The 22,820-nt window shown below is 36.1% G+C and overlaps 1 protein-coding gene across 2 annotated transcripts in view; it reads left to right on the forward strand.

The window, feature by feature from the left end:
- Window positions 1–21,643, forward strand: part of C9H8orf88 (chromosome 9 C8orf88 homolog) — a 31,778-nt gene extending 10,135 nt beyond the window's left edge. Inside the window, exons 3-7 of one of the 2 annotated variants that reach the window (XR_011259271.1) lie at window positions 912–985; window positions 6,685–6,757; window positions 9,440–9,523; window positions 10,873–10,979; window positions 20,836–21,643. Coding sequence is in view for 1 of the 2 variants with exons in the window: in XM_069601209.1 (XP_069457310.1) it covers window positions 912–985; window positions 6,685–6,757; window positions 10,873–10,979; window positions 20,836–20,859 (278 nt within the window). In the remaining variant the exon portion in view is untranslated. The remainder of the gene's footprint in view (window positions 1–911; window positions 986–6,684; window positions 6,758–9,439; window positions 9,524–10,872; window positions 10,980–20,835) is intronic. The other variant, XM_069601209.1, reaches the window with a different exon arrangement.
- The last annotated feature ends 1,177 nt before the right edge of the window (window positions 21,644–22,820 follow it).

Raw genomic sequence — 22,820 nt, forward strand, 5'->3', positions numbered from 1 at the left:
AAGCAGAAAAGATAGAAATGATACAGTTCCTCAGTCCACTTGCTGTTCCATCTTTGGCTCCTACAGAGAAGATTGTCTACCTTTTGTTCATGTTTCCTCTGCAGATAGCTGTGACTTAGAACAGACAAAATGAAATAAAGAGATCTTTTGGACCATAGTTTAGCGATGCTGATGTGATTCAGCATTCTTCTGGTACACTGAAGAAGCAGTTGTAAAGGGCCAAGTCTCATTTTGTCCTAAAGCAAAGGAAATAAAACCATTGTCAGCTACTTGTTTGTGTGACTAGCCTTTATACAGTATCCCTCCCTCCCTCATTTGTACAGATTCCATTTTTCACAGATTCTTTCCCTTGAAGGCTGTTTTAGTGGTAGGTAGAAGTGGGCTGGTAGCCCTGATCTCTCATTTCGTTATGTCCTCTTATGATGTGGACAGGAGTAGGGGTTTATTGAGCAGAAAAGTTAGGTAAATCAGAAATTAATTTTAGCATTAAAGCATACTTCTGTACTCTCTGGGCAACTCACATCCCCAAAGAAACCTACTTTTTCTTCAAGACCCAGACTGAATTATTTCCTTTTGTTAAGCCTTAGTTGATATGCCCAAAGCCCAATCTTCTCTCCCCTGGTATCTTCTCTGTACCTGTCACATAACTTATTATTATTATAATCATTATTTGTGAGCTTGTTTTAAAAAATAGGCTATGAAGTCTTTTATCTCTGAACTTTTTTCATGTTTATAAACCCATCTCCTAACACAGTAGCTGACATTTCATTGTGTTGAGTAAATGAACTCTCAGAAAACATTTCAGAACAGTGCCTAGCATATCTTAGATACTTAAGGTTTTTTAGGTGGTATTATACCATTTATTGAAGTAATAAGTATTTAAAACAGTTTTTTTTCCTCTCTCCTAACAGGAGCAGTATTCCCTTTCAACTTTCAGAATGAATATCCATGCAACACCCAGTACTTACAAAGTGGAGTTAGCAGAGTAAGTCTTAGAAGTTATAAAAAAATGAAGCATTGCAGACTGGAAAGTAAAATTTGTTAGATAGCTCTTGTGTGTCAGGTACTATATTAAATGCATCATATACTTTAATAAGTTATGATATATTTCAGGCATACACTTCAGAGAATAAAATACTCGTTATGCCCATTGCTCACCATTTTCAAATCTCAATATTTTGTTTTATTCTAGAAAATTAAAATAAATCTTACATATATAGTTAAAAACACTTGTATATCCCTGAACCTTCCCATTTGCTTCCTGTACTTCCCCAGCATAAGTAGCCTCAATTTGTCATTGTTTCCATGAATGTATTAGTATTTTTACTATAACAAATAGACTTGTTTGTATGTAAAGCTACCACATTTCTTGTTCCATTTTTTTGTTGACAGATACGACCCTTGTTTATATTTTATAATAGAAATATTTTATAATAAATGCTGTTATATAATAAACATCCATCTATATGTTATGTTTTATACATGTTTGAAAGGTCTTCTGGAATATAAACCTGGAGTAGATTTGCTATATACTGTCAGATTACCCTCCAGAATGATTTGTACAAGCAATGCATTAAGTACTCTGATTTTTCTATAACCTTACCTTGTTACTGTCAAACTTTTACTTTTTTCATGTTTAATTTGTAAGAAATGTGTCTGTATTGGTTTTAATTTTTAATTCTCTATTACTTTGAAATGCAGCATCTTTTTTTTTAATGTTTAATTTGGCCATTTGGATTTTCTCTTTTGTGATTTATCACTGCATATTGTTTGCCCATTTTTCTTGGTCTGTGAAAGAATTGTTTATTTTTGTGTGTTTCTTTTTTCAAATTTTAAAATCTTTATGTAGTCATAGTATCAATTTTTTTTTTATGATTTCCCTTTTTGTGTCATTGTTCATGAAGTCTTCCCTGCCCTAAGCTAAAAAGACATTTTTCCTACATATTCTAAAAAGTTTAAAGTTTTGCTTTAATATTTAGGTGTATAATCTACCTGAAATTAATTTTTATGTGATATAAATAAAATCAATTTTTTTTCATATAGTCAGTTGTAAAGTACAATTCATTGAATATTCATTCCATATAGATTTATGCCATCTTTACTGTATAAATCTTTATATAAATAGGGATTGTTTCTGGACTTTGCTTTTCCATTGATCTGTTTTTGTAGCTCTGTGTCAGTACCTTGATATCTTAATTATTCTTGCTTTATATAAATTTTTAAGCCATTGTAATGTTTTGTTTAATCTATCCCAGCAGTGAAAATTTACCTACTTAATACAGTAAGAATATTGTATAATAACTTTCTTTGGAACCCTTGGCCTTTTGAAAGCTTTATAAGTAAAAAGGAGTATGTTAATATTGCAAGACCTTATACAGAATAAATTAGATTTACTTCTAAGCTTAAAATTTTGTCTGCTGCTTCAAGTGTAATGCAAAAGCTACCAGAACCTATGTCAGAGATATCACATGATTTTTAATGAAGGACACTTTTTACCAACTCTTTGTATTTTTTAAACCAACTTTGTTAAGGCATAATTTACATATGGTAAAATGAATCCATTGGTTCAATGGGTTTTGACAAATGATCAATATATACCTCATGTATCCAGTCCCACAATGAAACTGTAGAACATTCTCAGCTTCCCCAGAAGTGCTCTTTTATTCCTTTTCAGTCATTTACTGTTTCCACTTCCATTAATCCTAGTGCTCCCTCCTGCTCCAGGCATCTGCTCGTCTGCTTTCTTTAGCTATAAATTAGTTTTGGCTGCTCTAAAATTTCATATAGATGAGATCACACAATATAATTATTTGATGTTAGGTGATTTTTTTTTTTTTGGCTCAGCATAATGTTTTTGAGATTCTTCCATGTTGTAGGTATTGGTAGTGATTTTCTTTTAAATTTGTAATAGTATTCTGCTGTATGAATATATAGGATAGTTTATTTATTATGATAAATATTATGAATAATGCTCTGTGGATAGTTGTGTTCAAGCCTTTGTGTATACATACACAGAATAACCAGGAATGGAATTGATGAATCATGTTAAATTGGTTTAGAAACTGCTAAAATGTTTTCCAGAGTGGTTGTACCACCAGTAGTGTATGAGTGTCCCAGTTATTTCACATTCTTGTTGACACTTAGTATAGTCAGTCTTAATTTTTAGCCATTTTAGTGTGTGAGTAGTTGTATCTCATTGTACTTTATATTTGCATTCCCCTGATGATTAATGAGATTGAGCATTTTATCATTAGTTTATTTACCATCTGTCTTTTTCTTTTCTTTTTTTCTTTCTGGTAAATTGTCTGATCAAATCTTTTGCATGTTTTTACTGTTTGGGTGTATACCTTTCTTTCACTGAATCATGAGAGTTTGTTGACATCAGTATATCATACATGTGTGAGTTTATTGCTAAACTTCATTATGTTCTACTGATTTATAATGTGTTTACTCCAGCTTTATTGATATATAATTGACATATAACATTGTGTAAGTTTAGGGTATAGAATGTGATGATTTGATTGATACCTGCTTATGTTGCAAAATGTTTACCACAATGAGTTTAGTTAACATAGTCTTCATTTTACATAATCACTGTTTTGTTGTTGTTTTTGTTGTAGTGAGAACATTAAGATTTATTCTTTTAGCAGCTTTCAAGTATTCAGTGAAGTATTGTCAACTATAGCCATCTTGCTTTACACTAGATTACCTAGATTACGTATCTTTAGGTCCACATCAAACTTTACAGACTTGTAGCCAAGTCAGATAATGAAATTTCACTAACTTTATAGTTTTTCAGATTTATGTCCCTTATTCTGGGTCCTCAGCATTTCCACAGAAATTTTAAGTGAACCTGTAAATTTCTACCAAAAAGGCTTATTGGAATTCTGGTTGTTTGAAAGTTAGTTTGAAAAGAATTACCATCTTAATATTGTCTTCTGATCCATAAGCAAGACATTTCTCTCTGTGCTTTGTATTTTTCAGCATAGGGATCTTGAACTCTTGTCAAACTTATAAGAATTTTTTATTTTTTTATACTATTGTAAGTCAGTGGTACTTTTTTTTTTTATAAATTTCAAATTCCACATTTTGGATGCTAGAATATAGAAATACTATTGATTTTTGTACATTGACCTTGTTAAACTCACTTCTTTGGTCTCATAACCTTTCTGTAGCATATTCCCTCCCATTTTTCTCTGCTGTCAGAATTTTACTTTAGCTTGTACTATAAATGCACAGTACATTGTTACTAATTTTTGCTTTTGTATACTATCTTTTAAAATAATTTTTTAAAATATAAGAATGAATTTTATTTTAACCTTCATTTATTCCTTTTCCAGCACTCTTAATTTCTTTATGTGAGTCTATGTTTACGTCTGGCATTACCTTCCTTCTGCCTGAACAACCTCTTTTAGTCTGTTTTTGTTGTTGTTGTTGTTATTACCTCACAAAAATTACTTGAAAACATTGACTTAACAACTCATTATTATCTTTCATGGGTCTGTGGCCTTAGTGGGTTTCGATGGCCATTTCTCAATAATGTGATTGCAGTCAGATAGCGTCTAGGCCTGGAGTGCTTTAAAGTCTTGGTGGGATTGGATGGCCCGATGGCTCACTCACGTGGCTGGTAGTTGATACTGGATCTTGGTTTAGAGTTCAGCTGCCCCCATAGACTGGAGGTAGCCCCTACAAATGGCCTCTCCAAAGGGCTTGGGCTCTTTACAGCACAATGTCTAGGCTTCAAGACTAAGGCCTGGAGACCAGCCTGTCATTTTTAGATTGTCGTTTTTAGCCTGTCATTTTTAGATTGGTCTTGAGCAGTCACGGATCTTGCTCAGATTCAATGGAGAGATGAGAAAATGTTAAGAATTTGTGGCCATTTTTGATCTGTTCAAGAGTAATATGAATTTCCTTTCATCTGTATTCACCAATTCAAGGCCTTTGCCCATTCTTTTTTTATAGACTCCATTGTTTTCTGGGAGCTCTTTCATACTACAGAAATTAGCTCTTTAAGAGTATTTTTCCTGTTTAGATTTTGTCTTTTGATATTATTTATAAATCTTCCTCTTTAAATTTTCACCCTGAAGTGGATGTTGATATGAATTTGTCTCTTCCTGTTCTCCTTCCTTTATCTCAGTGGTGTGCATTTGTGTAAGATGAGTGAGAGGGGCTGGAAACATTTTTGCTAGAAAAGTGGAGGCTCAGTAGAACACCTGGGCATGCAGATGGGGTATTTTACTGCAGATTGCAAAATGCCTTGCCTTGGGGGAAAAAGCCTGGTGTTTATTTTGCTTTACTCAAGCCTATTCAACTTTTTTCATCCCCTAAGCTAGCCGTTTAGCACCATGCTTTCCAGCTCAAGGCTGCTTTTCTTCAATAAACATACATTTTTTCAGTCATCATCCAGTTCTAACTCCTATTAACCCTATAAGTATTGTTTATGCATCATTTCCTATGTAAAGCCTTTCCTGAAATTTCTAAGTCAGATTTAATACCCCTTCCTCCCATTGCACTTTCTGCATATCTTTATTTAAAGAACTTCTCAAGTTTTATTGCAATTTAGTATTTTATTTTTCTGCCTACCTTTTAGTTTGTGAGTCCTCCAAAAATGAATCCTGGGATGCCATGTTCATCTTTGTATTCCCAGTACAAAGCACAGTGTCAGTCATGTAATAAGCACTCTGTTTTTGACAAATGAGTGGGTTTTCAAAGTCTACTGCTACCCACTTGGTGCCTTTACAAGAATTAGAAGAGGAACAGAAAATTATACAAAAATGCAGATTTTGTTAAGATACTTTGCTGCCATCTGGAAGGAAATCTGCCATATCTATGCTGTGAGTGGTGCCCCTTTAGATGCACATCCTTAATAACTATGTGCAGTAGCCATCAGTTTCAGAAGCTATCTCAACTACCTCTTACCTGTATACTTTGGGATTTGTTACTAAACACTTTTTGCCTTGATTTCCCTTTCCTGTAGTATGGTGATCATAATGCTTGCCTTATTTCCTTGTAAGACTATGACAATTAAATGAGATAAGACACTTTAGAAAATTTAGTAGGTGTATTTTCTTAAATACTATGAAAGATTTGAAATTATCTCCATTTTCAGTGATTAATATGTGTAGGCATGATAGAATAAATTTACTGTTTTTCAACGTTCAGATATGTTGACAAATACAAATTGAATACACTTAAAGGTATCCAACCTGATGATTTAATATACATTGTGATATGATTACCACAATCACGTTAATTAACACACACAATTTGTATAGAAACACAAAAGACCCAAATAGCCAAAGCAATCTTGAGAAAGAAAAATGGAGTTGGAGGAATTAAACACCCTGACTTCAGACTATACTACAAAGCTGTAGTCATCAAAACAGTATTGTACTGTCACAAAAACAGAAATACAAATCAGTGGGCCAGGGTAGAAAGCCCAGAGATAAGCCCAGGCACCTGTAGTCACCGAATCTGTGACAGAGGAGGCAAGACTATGCAGTGGAGAAGAGACAGTCTTCAATAAATGGTGCTGGGAAAACTGGACAGCTGCACGTAAAAGAATGAAATTATAATACTCCTAACAACATGTGCAAAAATAAACTCAAAATGGATTAAAAACAAAGTGTTATATAAAATTTTAAAACCTTAGATAAAAAGTGTATTTTTTTCTTCTGTCAATAGTGTAAGACGAATGGAATGCAAGCCTTTTCTCAAGGCCTTAATGAACAACAACATCATTCTCCAGTTAAAAAAGGTAAATTTTTACCATAATTACCAACTTTCATAAGAGATTCTTAGCATTCATGTAAAGTTAATATTTGCTTACCTGAAAACCTTACGTACATTAGAAATTTTATTATATTCTTTTGGTTGATTTCTGTATATTACAAAGTATAGGTTTGACTGCTCTAAACAGACTATCATTACAGTGACAAACAAGATAGAAGTTTATTTCTATATCTTCTGTAATATGTAAAATTTTAAGCTGGTATATTAATTCTGTTCTGTGAAGTTGCTACTAGCTCCAGTATTAAACTGTCCTTGGTTTTACCATCTTTAATACGTGGCTTCCATCTTAATGCTGAAGATGAATGCCTCTGCTCCAGCCATCACATTCTCTTTCTAGCCATCTGGAAGGAAGTAGGGAGGAAGAAGGTTCTTAAAACTATGACTCAGAAGTTACGTATATAACTTCTACTTAATGTCTCCTTGACTGGAACTTAGTCATGCTGTGCAGAGCAGACTGGAAAATGTGATCTTTAGCTCTGCAACCAGCTAGCTATCACTGAAGCAGAAAGGAAGAACTGCTCTTGGGAAAAACCGATAGTCTCTCCCACCCCAGCAACTTTTTAATAAAATAAAGGTTTTTTATTAATGTCATTTCCAAATTTTTGAATCTATATATATAATTTACATGTAATTAAACCCTGTTAACATTTTCTTCTAGTACTTAACTCCATATTCTAAATAAAATATTTACATTGTTTCTATATTTTTCATTTCTATATTTTATTTTGACAACCTCTTTTGGAAGATGAGACTTTATATCTTCCACATCAGTCCCCTCATTTCTTCAGCCCTTCTATCTACCCCCTCTCCACCGTATAGTTACTTGAGTTTCAGTTAGAGTATCATCACTCTTTATATTATATATAGCTGTGTAATTGCAGTAGCTTAGCTGAAAAGTGGAGAAGGCAATGGCAGCCCACTCCAGTACTCTTGCCTGGAAAATCCCATGGACAGAGGAGTCTGGTAGACTGCAGTCCATGGGGTCGCTAGGAGTCGGACACGACTGAGCGACTTCACTTTCACTTTTCACTTTCATGCATTGGAGAAGGAAATGACAACCCACTCCAGTATTCTTGCCTAGAGGATCCCAGGGACAGGGGAGCCTGGTGGACTGCCGTCTATGGGGTCGCACAGAGTCGGACACGACTGAAGCGACTTAGCAGCAGTAGCAGCAACTGAAAAGTGCATACCTGTTTCATAAAATCCATCCTTTTTTCTGGAGCTCATGTTCACCTTGTTTTTCTATGTAACTATTGTTAATTTTGCCCATTAATTGCTCCAGCAACTCTGCCACACTTACCTGTATTTTCCTTATGGTAAAATGTATGAATTGGTATTTTTTTTCCCTGGAGATGACTTCTCTTTTAGACTACTCCATTATCCGGTTCCAGTATGGATTAATTCCTCTTCAGTACTACTATAAAGCTGTTGTCTTGGAATGAATTTTACTGTTTTTGTCTGGAGACATCCTCTTTGCGTTTCTTAGGTATCTTTTTTCTTGAAGTAAAACTCATCATTTAAGCTATTATAAATGTGCAGTATCGTGCAACCATCAGTTCAGTTCAGTTGCTCAGTCGTGTCTGACTCTTTGTGACTGTATGGACTGCAGCACGCCAGGCTTCCCTGTCCATCAACTCCTGGAGTTAACTCAAACTCATATCCATCAAGTTGGTGATGCCATCCAACCATCTCATCCTCTGTTGTCCCTTTCTCCCCCCACCTTCAATCTTTCCCAGGATCAGGGTCTTTTCAAATGAATCAGTTCTTTGCATCAGATGGCCAAAGTACTGGAGTTTCAGCTTCAGCATCGGTCCTTCCAGTGAATATTCAGGACTGATTTCCTTTAGGATGGATGGGTTGGATCTCCTTGCAGTCCAAGGGACTCTCAAGAGTCTTCACCAATATCACAGTTCAAGAGCATCAATTCTTCAGCACTCAGCTTTCTTTATGGTCCAGCTCATCACATCTATACATGACTATTGGAAAAACCATAGCCTTGATTAGATGGACTTTTTATTGGCAAAATAATGTCTCTGCTTTTTAATGTGCTGTCTAGGTTGGTCATAGCTTTTCTTCCAAGTAGCAAGAGTCTTTTAATTTCATGGCTGCAGTCACCATCTGCAGTGATTTTTGGAGCCCCAAAAAATAGAGTCTGGCACTGTTTTCATTGTTTCCCCATCTATTTGCCATGAAGTGATGGGACTGGATGTCATGATCTTAGTTTTTTGAAAATTGAGTTTTAAGCCAAGTTTTTTTAAGGACAGACTTTTTGGCACAGTGGGGGAAGGAGAGGGTGGAATGATATGAGAGAGTAGCATTAAAACATATGCATTACCATATGTAAAATAGATAGCCAGTGGGAACGTGCTGTATGATGCAGGGAACCCAGCGCCCATGGTCAGTGACAACCTACCGGTGTGGGATGGTAATGGAGGTGGGGAGGAGGTTTAAGAGGGAGGGGACATATGTATACTTATGGCTGATTTGTGTTGATATATGGTAGAAACCATCACAGTATTGTAACATAATTATCCTCCAGTTTAAAACCACAAAATTTTTAAAAATAAAAGGAAACAACTGAATAGCCAAATAGATACATGAAGCAAAGTCTTGAAGGGACCAAAGTGCAAGAGTTTTTTTCCCACAGATTTGATAATATCATTCTTCTGGTATATGGATGTGTTTACCCACCTGGAAACTTTCCAGAGCCTGCACTTTTTTTCTTAAACAGGTTTGTTTTTAAATTTTTATGTATTTATTTTTCACTGTGCTGGGTCTTCACTGTTGCATGGGCTTTTCTCTGTTTGCAGCAAGCATGGGCTACTCTCGAGTTGCAGTGCGTGGGCTTCTAGTTGCGGGGCCTCTCTTGTTGCTGAGCACGGGCTCTGTGGTGCACGGGCTTCAGCAGTTGTGGCTCCCGGTCTCTAGAGCAGAGCACAGACTCAATAGCTGTGCACGGGCCTAGTTGCTCTGCGGGCTGTGGGATCTTCCTGGATTAGGATCAGACCTGCATCTGCTGCATTGATGGGTGGATTCTTTAATACTGAGCCACCAGGGAAGCCCCCAAACCTTGTAATTTGGGGATTTTTTTTGGAAGCTTCATCACATAGGCACAATTTATCTTTAACTCAGTCTTCCAACCCCTGTCCCCTTCACAGGATGTAGGAGTGTGGCTGAAAGGTCCATGCTTCTCATCATTGCTTTGTCTTCCAGCTGACCAACCACTACCCAGGATCCCACCAAGAATCATCTCATTAGAACAGAAGACCAAATCACCCAGAAAATTTTAAGGAATTTAGGAGCTCTGTGTTAGGAACCCAGAGTCAAGTAACAAATATTAGAATGAAAGATGCTCCTAGTTTTCTTATCACTTAGGAAATTACAAAGAAGAGAATCTCTGTACCAGGAACCAGAGTAGTATATATTTTTCCTATTATTTCACAATATGGAAATCTTGGTTGCCAATACTTTTCTGTTAGCATTTTAAAAATTACAGCTCCAGTATTTCTGGCCCAGCAAATGTCTAATATAGACCAAGATTGTGGTAGTCTCTGATGAGAAATCTGCAGATATTTGAATCATTCTTCCCCTTAAAGTTAGGGATCCTATCTTGTAGCTTTGTCACCATTATCTCAAATAGTCCTTGATTCACAGTAGGTATACAATAGATGTTTCTTGAATTCGTGTTGGTTATATAAATTGTTCATAAGTTAATACAAAAAATAAAGGTAGGCTTATTAGAGTTCCATTTTGGCAGGATATGAATTGCCCAATAGGTATTATACTTGCTATATTTTATAAGATTTCTCTACTACTTGTGAATAACCAGATTAAAGAAGCCATGCACTTCCAATTTTCTGAAATTTTTCCATGGTTAATTGGCTGTTTGCATGTAAAAGGAAAATTGGAGGCAGTAGATGTTTGTCAGAGTTTTTTCCCCTCCCTTCTCTTTTATGTAAAAACTACTTACTATTTTACAAAATAATGGACTGATAACTGACATCCAGTAAGAAATGAGTCAAAGGTGTTCTGAGAGACTCTTTGCTTTATAACATTATGTTTGGTGTTCCATATCTACAGAGAGAATCAAATACAGCAGAGATTTCCTGTTGAAGCTCTCAAGTGTTTCCATCTGCAGAAAAAAACCAGACTTTCTGCCTGATCACCCCATTGTACTTCAAAAACCAGTAAGTAATTTTCTATTTTTGTACCATTTTAATTCTAAATATATACTAGAGATTTTCATATTATTTTAATTCTAAAATATTTGCCTTTTGAACATTTTTAATCTTTCTAATTGTGAAATGTAATTCAGAAAAGTACATAAATCTAAATATATGACCAATTATGTAACTAATTACCACTCTTGTCAAGAAATAGGATGGAATTACATTTTAGGAAATACTTTTCTGTTGAAAGGTCATGGAAGGAGATCCTATGTTATCTTCTAAAAGTCTTATTGTTTTGTTTTTCAACTAACTTTTATAATTACTTTTACTATAGGTTGTGACATGCACAGGAGATTTTACTATATATTATGAGATACAGGTGAAGTTCTATTTTTTACTGCATGGATATCCAGTCATCCTAGCAATATCTAGCAAGAGGATAGACCTGCCATCTATTTTTATATTTATGTGTGCTCTGTTTATGGGCTGTCTGTCCTGTTCAGTTACTTGTTTTATACAATAGGACAACATGTTCTGCAACATGACTTTGTTGTTTCTTTGCCTTTATTTTTTTGAAACATTTTATTGCCTATATGTCAATTAACAATGCTGCAGTAGTTTTAAGTGGGTAGTAAAAGGACTCAGCCATAACATATATGTGTATCCCTTCTCCCACAAACTCCCCTCCCATCCAGGCCTCCACATAACACTGAGAAGAGTTCTCTGTGCTGTATGGTAGGACCTTGTTGGTTATCCATCTTAAATACAGCAATGTGTACATGTCGATCCCAACTTCCCTAACTATCCCTTACCCCATCCTTACCCCACTGGCAACCATAAATTTTTCCTTAAGTTTGTGAGTCTGTTTCTGTTTTGTAAAGTTCATTTGTATCATTTCTTTTTGGATTCATATAAGGAATGTCATATGATATTTCTTCTTTGTCAGAGTTGCTTCACTCAATATGACAGTCTCTAGGCCCATCCATGTCACTGCACGTGACATTATTTCATTATTTGTAATTGCTGAGTAGTAGTCCATTGTATATATGTACCACATCATCTTTATCCATTCCTCTATCAACAGACAGTTAGGTTGTTTCCATGTCTTGGCTGTTGTAAACAGTGCTGCCATGAACGTCAAGGTGCATGTATCCTTTGAGACCATGTGTCTCTCTCGATGTTTGCCTAGGAGTGAGACTGTAGGGTCATATAGTACCTCTGTTGTTGCTGTTGTTCAGTTGCTCAGTCGTGTCCAACTCTGCAACCCCATGGACGGCAGCACGCCAGGCTTCCCTGTCCTTCACCATCTTCAAGTGCTTGCTCAAACTCATGTGCATCGAGTTGGTGATGCCATCCAACTGTCTCATCCTCTGTTATCCCCTTCTCCTTCCTTCAGTCCTTCCCAGCATCAGGGTCTTTTCTAATGAATCAGCTCTTCACATCAGGTGACCCAAGTATTGGTGCTTCAACTTCAGCATCAGTCCTTCCAATGAATATTCAGGGTTGACTTCCTTTAGGATTAATCTAAAGGATTAATCTCCTTGCAGTCCAAGGGACTCTCAAGAGTCTTCTCCAACACCACAGTTCAAAAGCATCAATTCTTCAGCACTCAGCCTTCCTTATGGTCCAACTCTTACATCCATACATGCTACTACTGCTGCTGCTAAGTCTCTTCAGTCATGTCCGACTCTGTGCAACCCCATAGACAGCAGCTCACCAGGCTCCCCCGTCCCTGGGATTCTCCAAGCAAAAATACTGGAGTGAGTTGCCATTTCCTTCTCCAGTGCATGAAAGTGAAAAGTGAAAGTGAAGTCGCTCAGTTCAGTTCAGTTCAATTCAGTCAGTTGTGTCCGACTCTTTGCGACCCCATGAATCGCAGCACGCCAGGCCTCCCTGTCCTTCACCAACTCCCGGAGTTCACTCAGACTCAGGTCCATCGAGTCAGTGATGCCATCCAGCCATCTCATCCTCTGTCGTCCCCTTTTCCTCCTGCCCCCAATCCCTCCCAGCATCAGTCTTTTCCAATGAGTCAACTCTTCGCATCAGTCGTGTCCAACTCTTAGCAACCCCATGGACTGCAGCCTACCAGGCTCCTGCGTCCATGGGATTTTCCAGGCAAGAGTACTGGAGTGGGGTGCCATTGCCTTCTCCAATCCATACATGACTACTGGAAAAACTATAGCTCTGACTTTGTAGACCTTTGTTGGCAAAGTAATGTTTCTGCTTTTTAATATGCTGTCTAGGTTTGTCATAGCTTTTTCTTCCAAGGAACAAGCGTGTTTTAATTTCATGGCTGCAGTCACTATCTGCAGTGATTTTGGAGCTGAAGAAAATAAAGTCTGTCACTGTTTCCTTTGTTTCCCCATCTATTTGCCATGAAGTGATGAAACCAGATGCTACTTTTAGTCTTTTAAGGAACCTCCATACTGTTCTCCTTTAGGGCTGTACCAATTTATATTCCCACCAACATTTTAGTGTGGATTTTTGATAATAGCCATTCTGACTTGTGTGAAGTTATCTCATTGTATTTTTGATTTGCGTTTCTCTAATTACCAAGTGATGCTGAACATCTCTTCATGTGTTTGTTTGCCATCTGTATGTCTTCTTTGGAGAAACGTCTATTTAGGTCTTCTGCCCATTTTTTGTTGGGTTGTTTGCTTTGAGGACATTAAGCCTCATGAGCTATTTGTACATTTTAGAGACCCTTGTTAGTTACATTATTTGCAAATATTTTATCCCAGTTTGGGGTTGTCTTTTCGCTTTGTTTATGGTTTTCTTTGCTGTGCAAAAGCTTTTCAGTTTAATTAGGTCCCGTTTGTTTATATTTGTTTTTATTTCCATTGTTGTGGGAGATGGAATGAAAAAGATATTGCTGAGATTTATGTCAGTGAGTATGCTGCCTATATTTTCCTTTGGGAGTTTTATTCTGTCTGGTCTCACATTTAGGTCTTTAATCCATTTTGAGATTTTTTTTTGGTATATGTGTTAAAGAATGACCTAATTTTATTTTTTGACATGTAGCTGTCCATTTTTACCAACATCATTTGTTGAAGAGACTGTCTGTTTACCAATGTATAGTCATCCCCTTTGTCATAGATTACTTGATCATAGATGCATGGGTTTATTTCTGGGCTTTCTATCCTATTATATTGATCTATTTTTCTAGTTTTGTGCCAGTACCATACTGTTGTGATTACTATAGTTTTGTAATATAGTCTGAAGTCAACAACCTGATTCCTCTAGCTCTGTTTTTCTTTCTCAAGATTGCTTTGGCCATCTGGGGTCTTTTATGTCTCTATACAAAATTTGAGATTTTTGGTTCTAATTCTGTGAAAAATGCCATTGGTGATTTAAGAGGGATTGCATTGAATTTGTAGATTGCCTTGGGTAATATAGTCATTTTGATGGTATTGATATTTCCATTCCATGAACATAGTATATTTTTTCCTTCTGTTTGTGTCTTCAGTTTCTTTCACTGGCATCTTATAGTTTTCAGAATACAGGCCTTTGTCTCTTTAGGTAAGTTTATTCCTAAGTATTTTATGCAGTGATAAATGGGATTGTTTCTTGAATTTCTTGTTCTCATCTTTCATTGTTAGTATATAGAAATGCAGTAGATTTCTGTGTATTAATTTTGTAACCTGCAGGTTTATCACATTCATTGATGAGCTCTAGTAGTTTTTTGGTAGAATCTTTAAGATATTCTATGTATAGTATCATGTCATCTGCAAACAGTGAAAAGTTTAACTTCTTCTTTTCCAATTTGAATTCCCTTTATTTTTCTTATCTGATTTCTGTAACTCAGATTTCCAAAACTGTGTTTAATGAAATTGGTGAGAGTGGACATCCTTGTCTTACTTGTGGTTTTAGAGGACATGCTTTCGACTTTTCACCATTGAGTATGATGTTAGTTGAAGGTTTGACATATATGGTGTTTATTATATTGAGGTATATTCAATCTGTGCCCATTTTCTGGAGAGTTTTTGTCATAAATGGGTACTGAATTTTGTCAAAATATTTTTCTGCATCTATTAAGATGACTGTATGGTTTTTATTCTTATATGGTGTATCAAATTGATTGATTTGTGTATACTGAAGAATCCTTGCATTCCTGGGATAAATCCCACTTGGTCATGATGTATGATCCTTTTAATGTGTTTGCTAGGATTTTGTTGAGGATTTTTGCATCTGTGTTCATCAGTGATTTTCTTTTCTTACGGTGTCTGTCTGGTTTTGGTATTATGGTGATGGTGGCCTCATAGAAAGAGTTTGTGAGTTTTCTTTCCTTTGCAATTTCTGGAACAGTTTCAGAAGGATAGGTGTTAGCTCTTCTCTAAATTTTTGATAGTATTCACCTGTGAAGCTATCCAGTCGTTGACTTTTGTTTGTTAGAAGTTTTTTTTTTTTAATGACAGTTTCAATTTCAGTTCTTTGATTGGTCTGTTCATATTTTCTGTTTTTTTTTTTTCTGGTTCAGTATTGAGAAGCTCTACCTTTCTAAGAATTTGTCCATTTCTTCCAGGTTGTCCATTTTACTGGCACGTAGTTGGTTGCAGTAATCTCTTATGATCCTTAGTATTTCTGTGGTGACAGTTGTCACTTCTCATTTTCATTTCCAACTTTATTGATTTGAGTTTTCTCCTTTTTTTTTTCTTGATGACTCTGGATAAAGGTTTATCAAATTTATTTATCTTTTCAGAGAATCAGCATTTAGTTTCATTGTTCTTTCCTATTATTTTCTTTGTCTCTATTTCATTTTTTTCTGCTCTGATCATTATGGTTTTTTCCTTCTATTAACTTTAGGTTTTGTTTGTTCTTTAATTGTTGTAAGGTTAGGTTGTTTATTTGACATTTTTCTTGTTCTTGAGGTAAAATTGTATTACTATAAACTTCTGTATTAGAACTGCCTTTGCAGCATCCCATAGGTTTTGGATCATTGTGCTTTCATCTTCATTTTTCTTTCACATTTTTTAATTTCTTTTTTTTTTGCTTTATTCAGTGATCCATTGTTTGTTTAGTAACATATGGTTTAGCTTCCTTCTGTTTGTATTTTTTTATAGTTCTTTTTCTTGTGGTTCACTTCTAATCTCATTGTGTTGTGATCTGTGATTGGAAGTCAAGTGGGCTTTAGGAAGCATCACTATGAACAAAGCTAGTGGAAGTGATGGAATTCCAGTTGAGCTATTTCAAATCCCGAAAGATGATGCTGTGAAAGTGCTGCACTCAATATGCCAGCAAATTTGGAAAACTCAGCAGTGGCCACAGGACTGAAAAAGGTCAGTTTTCATGCAATCCCAAAGAAAGGCAATGCCAAAGAATGATCAAACTACTGCACAATTGCATTCATCTCACACGCTAGTAAGGTAATGCTTAAAATTCTCCAAGCCAGGCTTCAGCAATACATGAACCATGAACTTCCTGATGTTCAAGCTGGTTTTAGAAAAGGCAGAGGAACCAGAAATCAAATTGCCAACATCCGCTGGATCATCGAAAAAGCAAGAAAGTTCCAGAAAAACATCTATTTCTGCTTTATTGCCTATGCCAAAGCCTTTGACTGTGTGGAACACAATAAGCTGTGGAAAATTCTGAAAGAGATGGGAATACCAGACCACCTGACCTGCCCTCTTGAGAAACCTGTATGCAGGTCAGGAAGCAACAGTTAGCATTAGACATGGAACAACAGACTGGTTCCAAATAGAAAAAGGAGTACATCAAGGCTGTATATTGTCACCCTGCTTATTTAACTTACATACAGAGGACATCATGAGAAACACTGGGCTGGAGGAAATACAAGCTGGAATCAAGATTGCCGGGAGAAATATCAATAACCTCAGATATGCAGATGACACCACCCTTATGGCAGAAAGTGAAGAGGAACTAAAGAGCCTCTTGATGAAAGTGAAAGAGGACAGTGAAAAAGTTGGCTTAAAGCTCAGCATTCAGAAAACGAAGATCATGGCATCTGGTCCCATCACTTGATGGCAAATAGATGGGGAAACAGTGGAAACAATGGTTGACTTTATTTTTCTGGGCTCCAAAATCACCGCAGATGGTGACTGCAGCCATGAAATTAAAACATGCTTACTCCTTGGAAGGAAAGTTATGACCAAACCTAGACAGCATATTCAAAAGCAGAGACATTACTTTGCCAACAAAGGTCTGTCTAGTCAAGGCTATGGTTTTTCAAGTGGTCATGTATGGATGTGAAAGTTGGACTATAAAGAAAGCTGAGCGCCAAAAAATTGATGCTTTTGAACTGTGGTATTGGAGAAGACCTGAGAGTCCCTTGGACTGCCAGGAGATCCAGCCAGTCCATCCTAAAGGAGATCAGTCCTGGGTGTTCATTGGAAGGACTGATGCTGAAGCTGAAACTCCAGTACTTTGGCCACCTGATGTGAATAGCTGACTCAATTGAAAAGACCTTGATGCTGGGAAAGATTGAGGGCAGGAGGAGAAGGGGGATGACAGAGGATGAGATGGTTGCATGGCATTGCTGACTCGATGGGCGTGGGTTTGGGTAGACTCCGGGAGTCTGGTGTGCTGCGATTCATGGGGTCTCAAAGAGTTGGACACGACTGAGCGACTGAACTGAACTGTGATTGGATAAATACTTGATATGATTTTATCTTTTTATGTTTATCAAGGCTCACCTCACATGGCTCAGCATGTGGTCAGCCCTGGAAAGCGTTCTGTGTGCACTTCAGCTTCTGCTTCTGTGTATTCTGCTGCTTTAGGATAGGAAGTTTTATAAATATGAATTAAATGTTTCTGGCATAATGTATCACTAACCCTGTGTTTATTGATTTTCTGTCTGGACGATCTCTCCATTGATGAAAGTGGGGTGTTAAAGTCCTCCAGTATTATTGTGTTACTGTCAATTTTTTTCCTTTATGGATGTTAGTATTTACATTATATATTGAGGTGCCCCTGTGTTAGGTGCATATATTTAACAATTGTTACCTCTTCTTAGATTGATCCCTTTATCATTAGGAAGTACCTTTTTTTGTCTATTATAAGTCTTTGATTTAAAGTCAATTTTGTCTGATATGAGAATTGATAATTCCATTTTCTTTTGATTTCCATTTGTGTGGTATACCTTCTATCCCCTCACTTTCCCTATGTTTGTGTTTCTAGATCTGAGGTTGGTCTCTTATAGACAGCATATATACTTGTCTTGTTTTTGTATCCACCCTACCAGGCTTTGTCTCTTGACTGGCACATTTAATCTATTTACATTTATTGGTAATTATCAATATGTGTATTTCTTTTGACATTTTCTTAATTATTTTGGGTTTGTTTTTGTAGGCCTTTTATATTCCCCCTCTTTTGTTCTCTTGTGGTTTGATGACCATCTTTAATGTTGTGTTTGGGTAGCTTTTTCTTTTGTGTCTTTGTGTTTCCAGAAGGTCTTGGAATAGGAAATGACAACCCACTCCAGTATTCTTACCTGGAGAATCCCATGGACAGAGGAGCCTGGCAGGCTACAGCCCATGGGGTTGCAGAGATTCAAACAACTGAGCAGCTGAGCACAAGGAAGTTTTTTTGGTTTGTTTTGTTTTTAATTAATTGAAAGATAATTGCTGTACAGAATTTTGTTTTCTGTGAAACATAAACAAGAATCAGCCATAGGTAAACACTGTCCCCTCCCTCCTGAACCTCCTTTCCGTCTCCCTCCCCATCCCACCCTTCTAGATTGTTACAGAGCCCCTGTTTGAGTTCCCTGAGCATACAGCAAATTCCCATTGGCTATCTATTTTACGTATGCTCATGTAAGTTTCCCTGTTGGTGTCTCCATGCATCCCACCCTCTCCCTCCTCCCCTGCCGCCATGTCCTAAGGTCTGTTCTCTATGTCTTTCTCCATTGCTGCCCTAGAAATAAATTCATCAGTGTCATCTTTCTGATTCCATATATATGCATTAGTATATGATATTTATATTTCTCTTTCTGGCTTACTTGTAGCACAGCTTCTTTATCCATTCATCTGTTGATGGGTATCTTTGTTGCTTTCATGTTCTAGCTATTATGAATAGTGCTACAGTGAACATTGGTGTGCATGTGTCTTTTTGCAGTTTTGGTTTCCTCAGGGTATATGTCTAGTAGTGGGATTGCTGGGTCATGTGGTTTTATTCCTAGTTTTTAAGGAAGTTTTAATATAACAGTACATATATCCACAAGTTTTTTTTTTTTTTTCAAGTTGGTACTTTCCTGCTTAGAGGAATTCCTGTAACGTTTGTTGCAAAGCTGGTCTGGTGCTTTTGTTTATCATTTTGTTTGTCTTAGCTTTTGTTGGTCTGTAAAGCTTTTGATTTCTCCATCAGCTCTGAATGAGAGCTTTTCTGGGTAGATTATTCTTGGTTGTAGTTTCTTCCTTATTATCACTTTAAATATATCATGCCACTCCCTTCTGCTTGCAGAGTTTCTGCTGAGAATTCGGCCAATAACCTTATGGGAGTTCCTCTTGTATATATTTCCTTTCTCTCTTGTTTTAATATTTAATGTTTGTCTCTGATTTTTGTCAATTTGATTACTATGTGTCTCAATGTGTTCTTCCTCAGGTTTATTCTGTTTGGGACTCTCTGTGCTTCCTTGACTTGATTGACTGTTTCCTTTCCCATGTTATGCAGTTTTTTTAATGTAATCTTTTCAATTATTTTCTCAGGCCTTTCTCTTTCTCTTCTTCTAGAACCCCTATGATTTGAATGTTGGCATGTTAAATATTGTCACAGAGGTCTCTGAGACTGTCCTCATTTATTTCATCCTTTTTTATTCTGCTTCTCAGCAGTTGTTTTCACCATTCTATCTTTCAACTCACGTATCCATTCTTCTGCCTCAGTTATTCTGCTATTGTTTCCTTCTAGTGTATTTTATGTTTCAGTTATTGTATTTATCTCTGTTTGTTCTTTAGTGCTTTTGCTTAGTTGCTCAGTCATGTTTGCCTCTTTGCAACCCCGTGGACTGTAGTCTGCCAGGCTCCTCTGTCCATGGGATTCTCCAGGCAAGGATATTGGAGTGGCTTGCCATGTCCTTCTCCAGATCTTCCCGACCAGCATCAAACCAGGTCCCATGCATTGCAGGCAGATCCTTTCCCAGCTGAGCTTTTGTTTAACATTTCTTGCATCTTCTCAAACTTTGCCTCCATTCTTTTCCCCAGATCCCAGGTCATTTTCACTGTCGTGGAATCCTTTTTCTAAAAGGTTGCCTATCTCTACTGCATTTAGGTGGTTTTGGAGAGCTTCTGTCTTGTTCCTTCATCTGTTTATGATCCTCTCCCTTTTTTGTTTAACTGTCTGTGGTTATGGTTTTTGTTTTAGAGGCTGCAGGATTGTAGTTCTTTTTGTTTCTGCTCTCTGCCCTCTGGTGAATCAGGCTACCTAGGAAGCTGTGCAAGCTTCCTGATGGGAGGGACTAGTGGTGGGTAGAACTGGGTCTTGGTATGGTTATCAGGGGCCATGCTCGCTAAAGCTTTCATCTGCTTTTCTGCTGATGGTTGGGGCTGCTGTCCCTCCTTGTTAGCTCTTTGGCCTGAAGCAACCCAGCCTTGGAACCTACAGGGATCACATTATTTTGGACAAATCATATACACTGAAATTGAGTTTACTTTTGTTTTTTGCATTAATAATGTCGTTAAAAAATTAGGTACTACAGAAACAGAACTGGTTTGGAATATAATCTGTTTTAAAATGAATTGCATATGTTCTTCTATGAAAAAATTGTTTTTCTTTTTGACAAATTCCAGTTACTTTAATAGTTTCTGTAGAAACATGCATTTAGATCTGCAAACAATAAGCCACAGAATTTGTTCAATAAAATAATTATTGAAAGCTACATTCATTCAACCTAATTGGTAAATTAACATTTTCTTCTTTATTACAGGAAAACAACCAAAGCTTTAAGTAGCATTTTAAGAACATATGTATTTGAAGATAAAGAATTATTCATTTTCTATTTTGGACACCTGCAAATGAAGTGGATCTAGTAACAATAACTGTAATGACTGTGCCAATTCAATTTATTTTTAATTTCAATGGTTGGGTATTTGGTTTCTCCTAAAATGAGAAAGAGATTTAAACCTTAAAAATTTTCTAATCAGTTTCAGCTTTGTAGGCAGTTTCCTGCATAAATTGGGAAGTAACACTGAAAAGTAAGAATTTGGTTAGTGAAATGGGAAGACTGTGTATTTATAATTTGAATGCTACTTGCAATTTTTTGTTTTTCATCACTTGTAATAATGGAATGGAAATGTAAGCTGTAAAGATTCACAAATATAAAGTATTTGCTACGATGTATATATGATACATAATTTCTTGTTGCTTTAAAGTTGCTTTTGTTTTGTTTCCCACTGATTTCATACTAGCACTTGAAAGGATCTTTACAATCTCCATAGAGGCTTAGAATAATTCAGGATGTTCAATGAACAGTTCTCAATGACAGGAGGTAGAATATTATAAGAGGTATTTCTTTTCAAATATATGATTGATCTCTAGGTTTGTGATAATAACAACATTGTCTAAGATTCTTTTATTTCCAAAAGAGGAATAATTGAGGCATTTGCAAATAATTGAGGTGCATTAAATTTTTCAATTCTGTAATTTCTTATAGCAAGAATATGTACGGATGAAGAATCTGGGGGTTTAAACTTTTAGCTCCTAGAAATTTTATACAATAAATATACAATTTGTCATTCTGGATATTATTCTTTAAAAAAAAAAAATTTCCAGCACAGTGTCACAGATACTGAAAATTGCTGATATAAAGGTAAGTGTAAACTCTCCCTGGTTTGAATCTCTCAGATCCCTGGGTCCATTGGCAAGGAATCCAAGGACATCATTTGTCAGAAAGTTTATCTTAAACTGAATGCTGAACTCCTAAAACCATGACCTTTTTCTTCACTTGTCTTTGGGCTTGTTACCCAGATTCAAACTTTAGTCCAAAGTTTCCCATCTTGGTCTTTATTATACTACTTTTCATTGTTTTGTTCCCCAGAAAAAGATTGCTCTTTAAATAGGAAAAAAAAGCCTTCACTAGCCATAAATTTATTGGTTTACTTAAAAATGAGTTTAAACCTATGGTCCAATTTTTTTCACTTGTTTTTGCCCTATTATTTCTGTTATATCATAGGTTCTAGTATTTATATGTGTATGATACACACACACTGTCACATACATACATAAAAATACATGTAATTTATAGAAGAGCTAGGGTCATGTCAACAAAAAATAATTAAAAAGGTTTACCATATAATTAACTTGGTTTGCCTTATTATTTATCTATTCTTAAAGGCTGTTGACTCTACTTAAAAAACGTGATAGAACCTATTCCAATTTGGAATCTAAAGTGCCCTTTACTTAGCACTGTTACTGAGGGCAGAACCCTTTTGAAGTCATACTACCATTCCACTTGGAAACTGCCTAGTATCCAAAGGATTTGATGTATTTTCTGAATCTACTGAAATGGACTGGCCAGAACAATATATTGATTGGCTATAGTTTGTATTTTCGTAATCATTTATAACCAGCATTTTCAAGAAGATCTGTATATCAAAAGTCCCCAAGGTTTCAAACCCTTTTGATCCTTTCTTACTGCATATAATCAAAATAAGACTGCAGACTGTTTATTATCTCTTTGCCTTTGTACATACATATAGCGTATCTAAATAATCATTGTATATCTCTATTCATATTGTTCTTTGCTTTGTATATAAATTAAAACAGTTGAGCCAGGTGTTGTTTCATAGCGTTTTCACATTTAGAAATGACCAGACACAGACACACACAATATGACTATGTATGTCAATATTCACTACCTACTTCCAGTAGAAGCTGTGGAAAATTCTTTAATTTTATTTAGCTTGATTGAGG

Source organism: Ovis canadensis, chromosome 9, assembly GCF_042477335.2.
Source record: "Ovis canadensis isolate MfBH-ARS-UI-01 breed Bighorn chromosome 9, ARS-UI_OviCan_v2, whole genome shotgun sequence".
Taxonomy (NCBI): domain Eukaryota; kingdom Metazoa; phylum Chordata; class Mammalia; order Artiodactyla; family Bovidae; genus Ovis; species Ovis canadensis.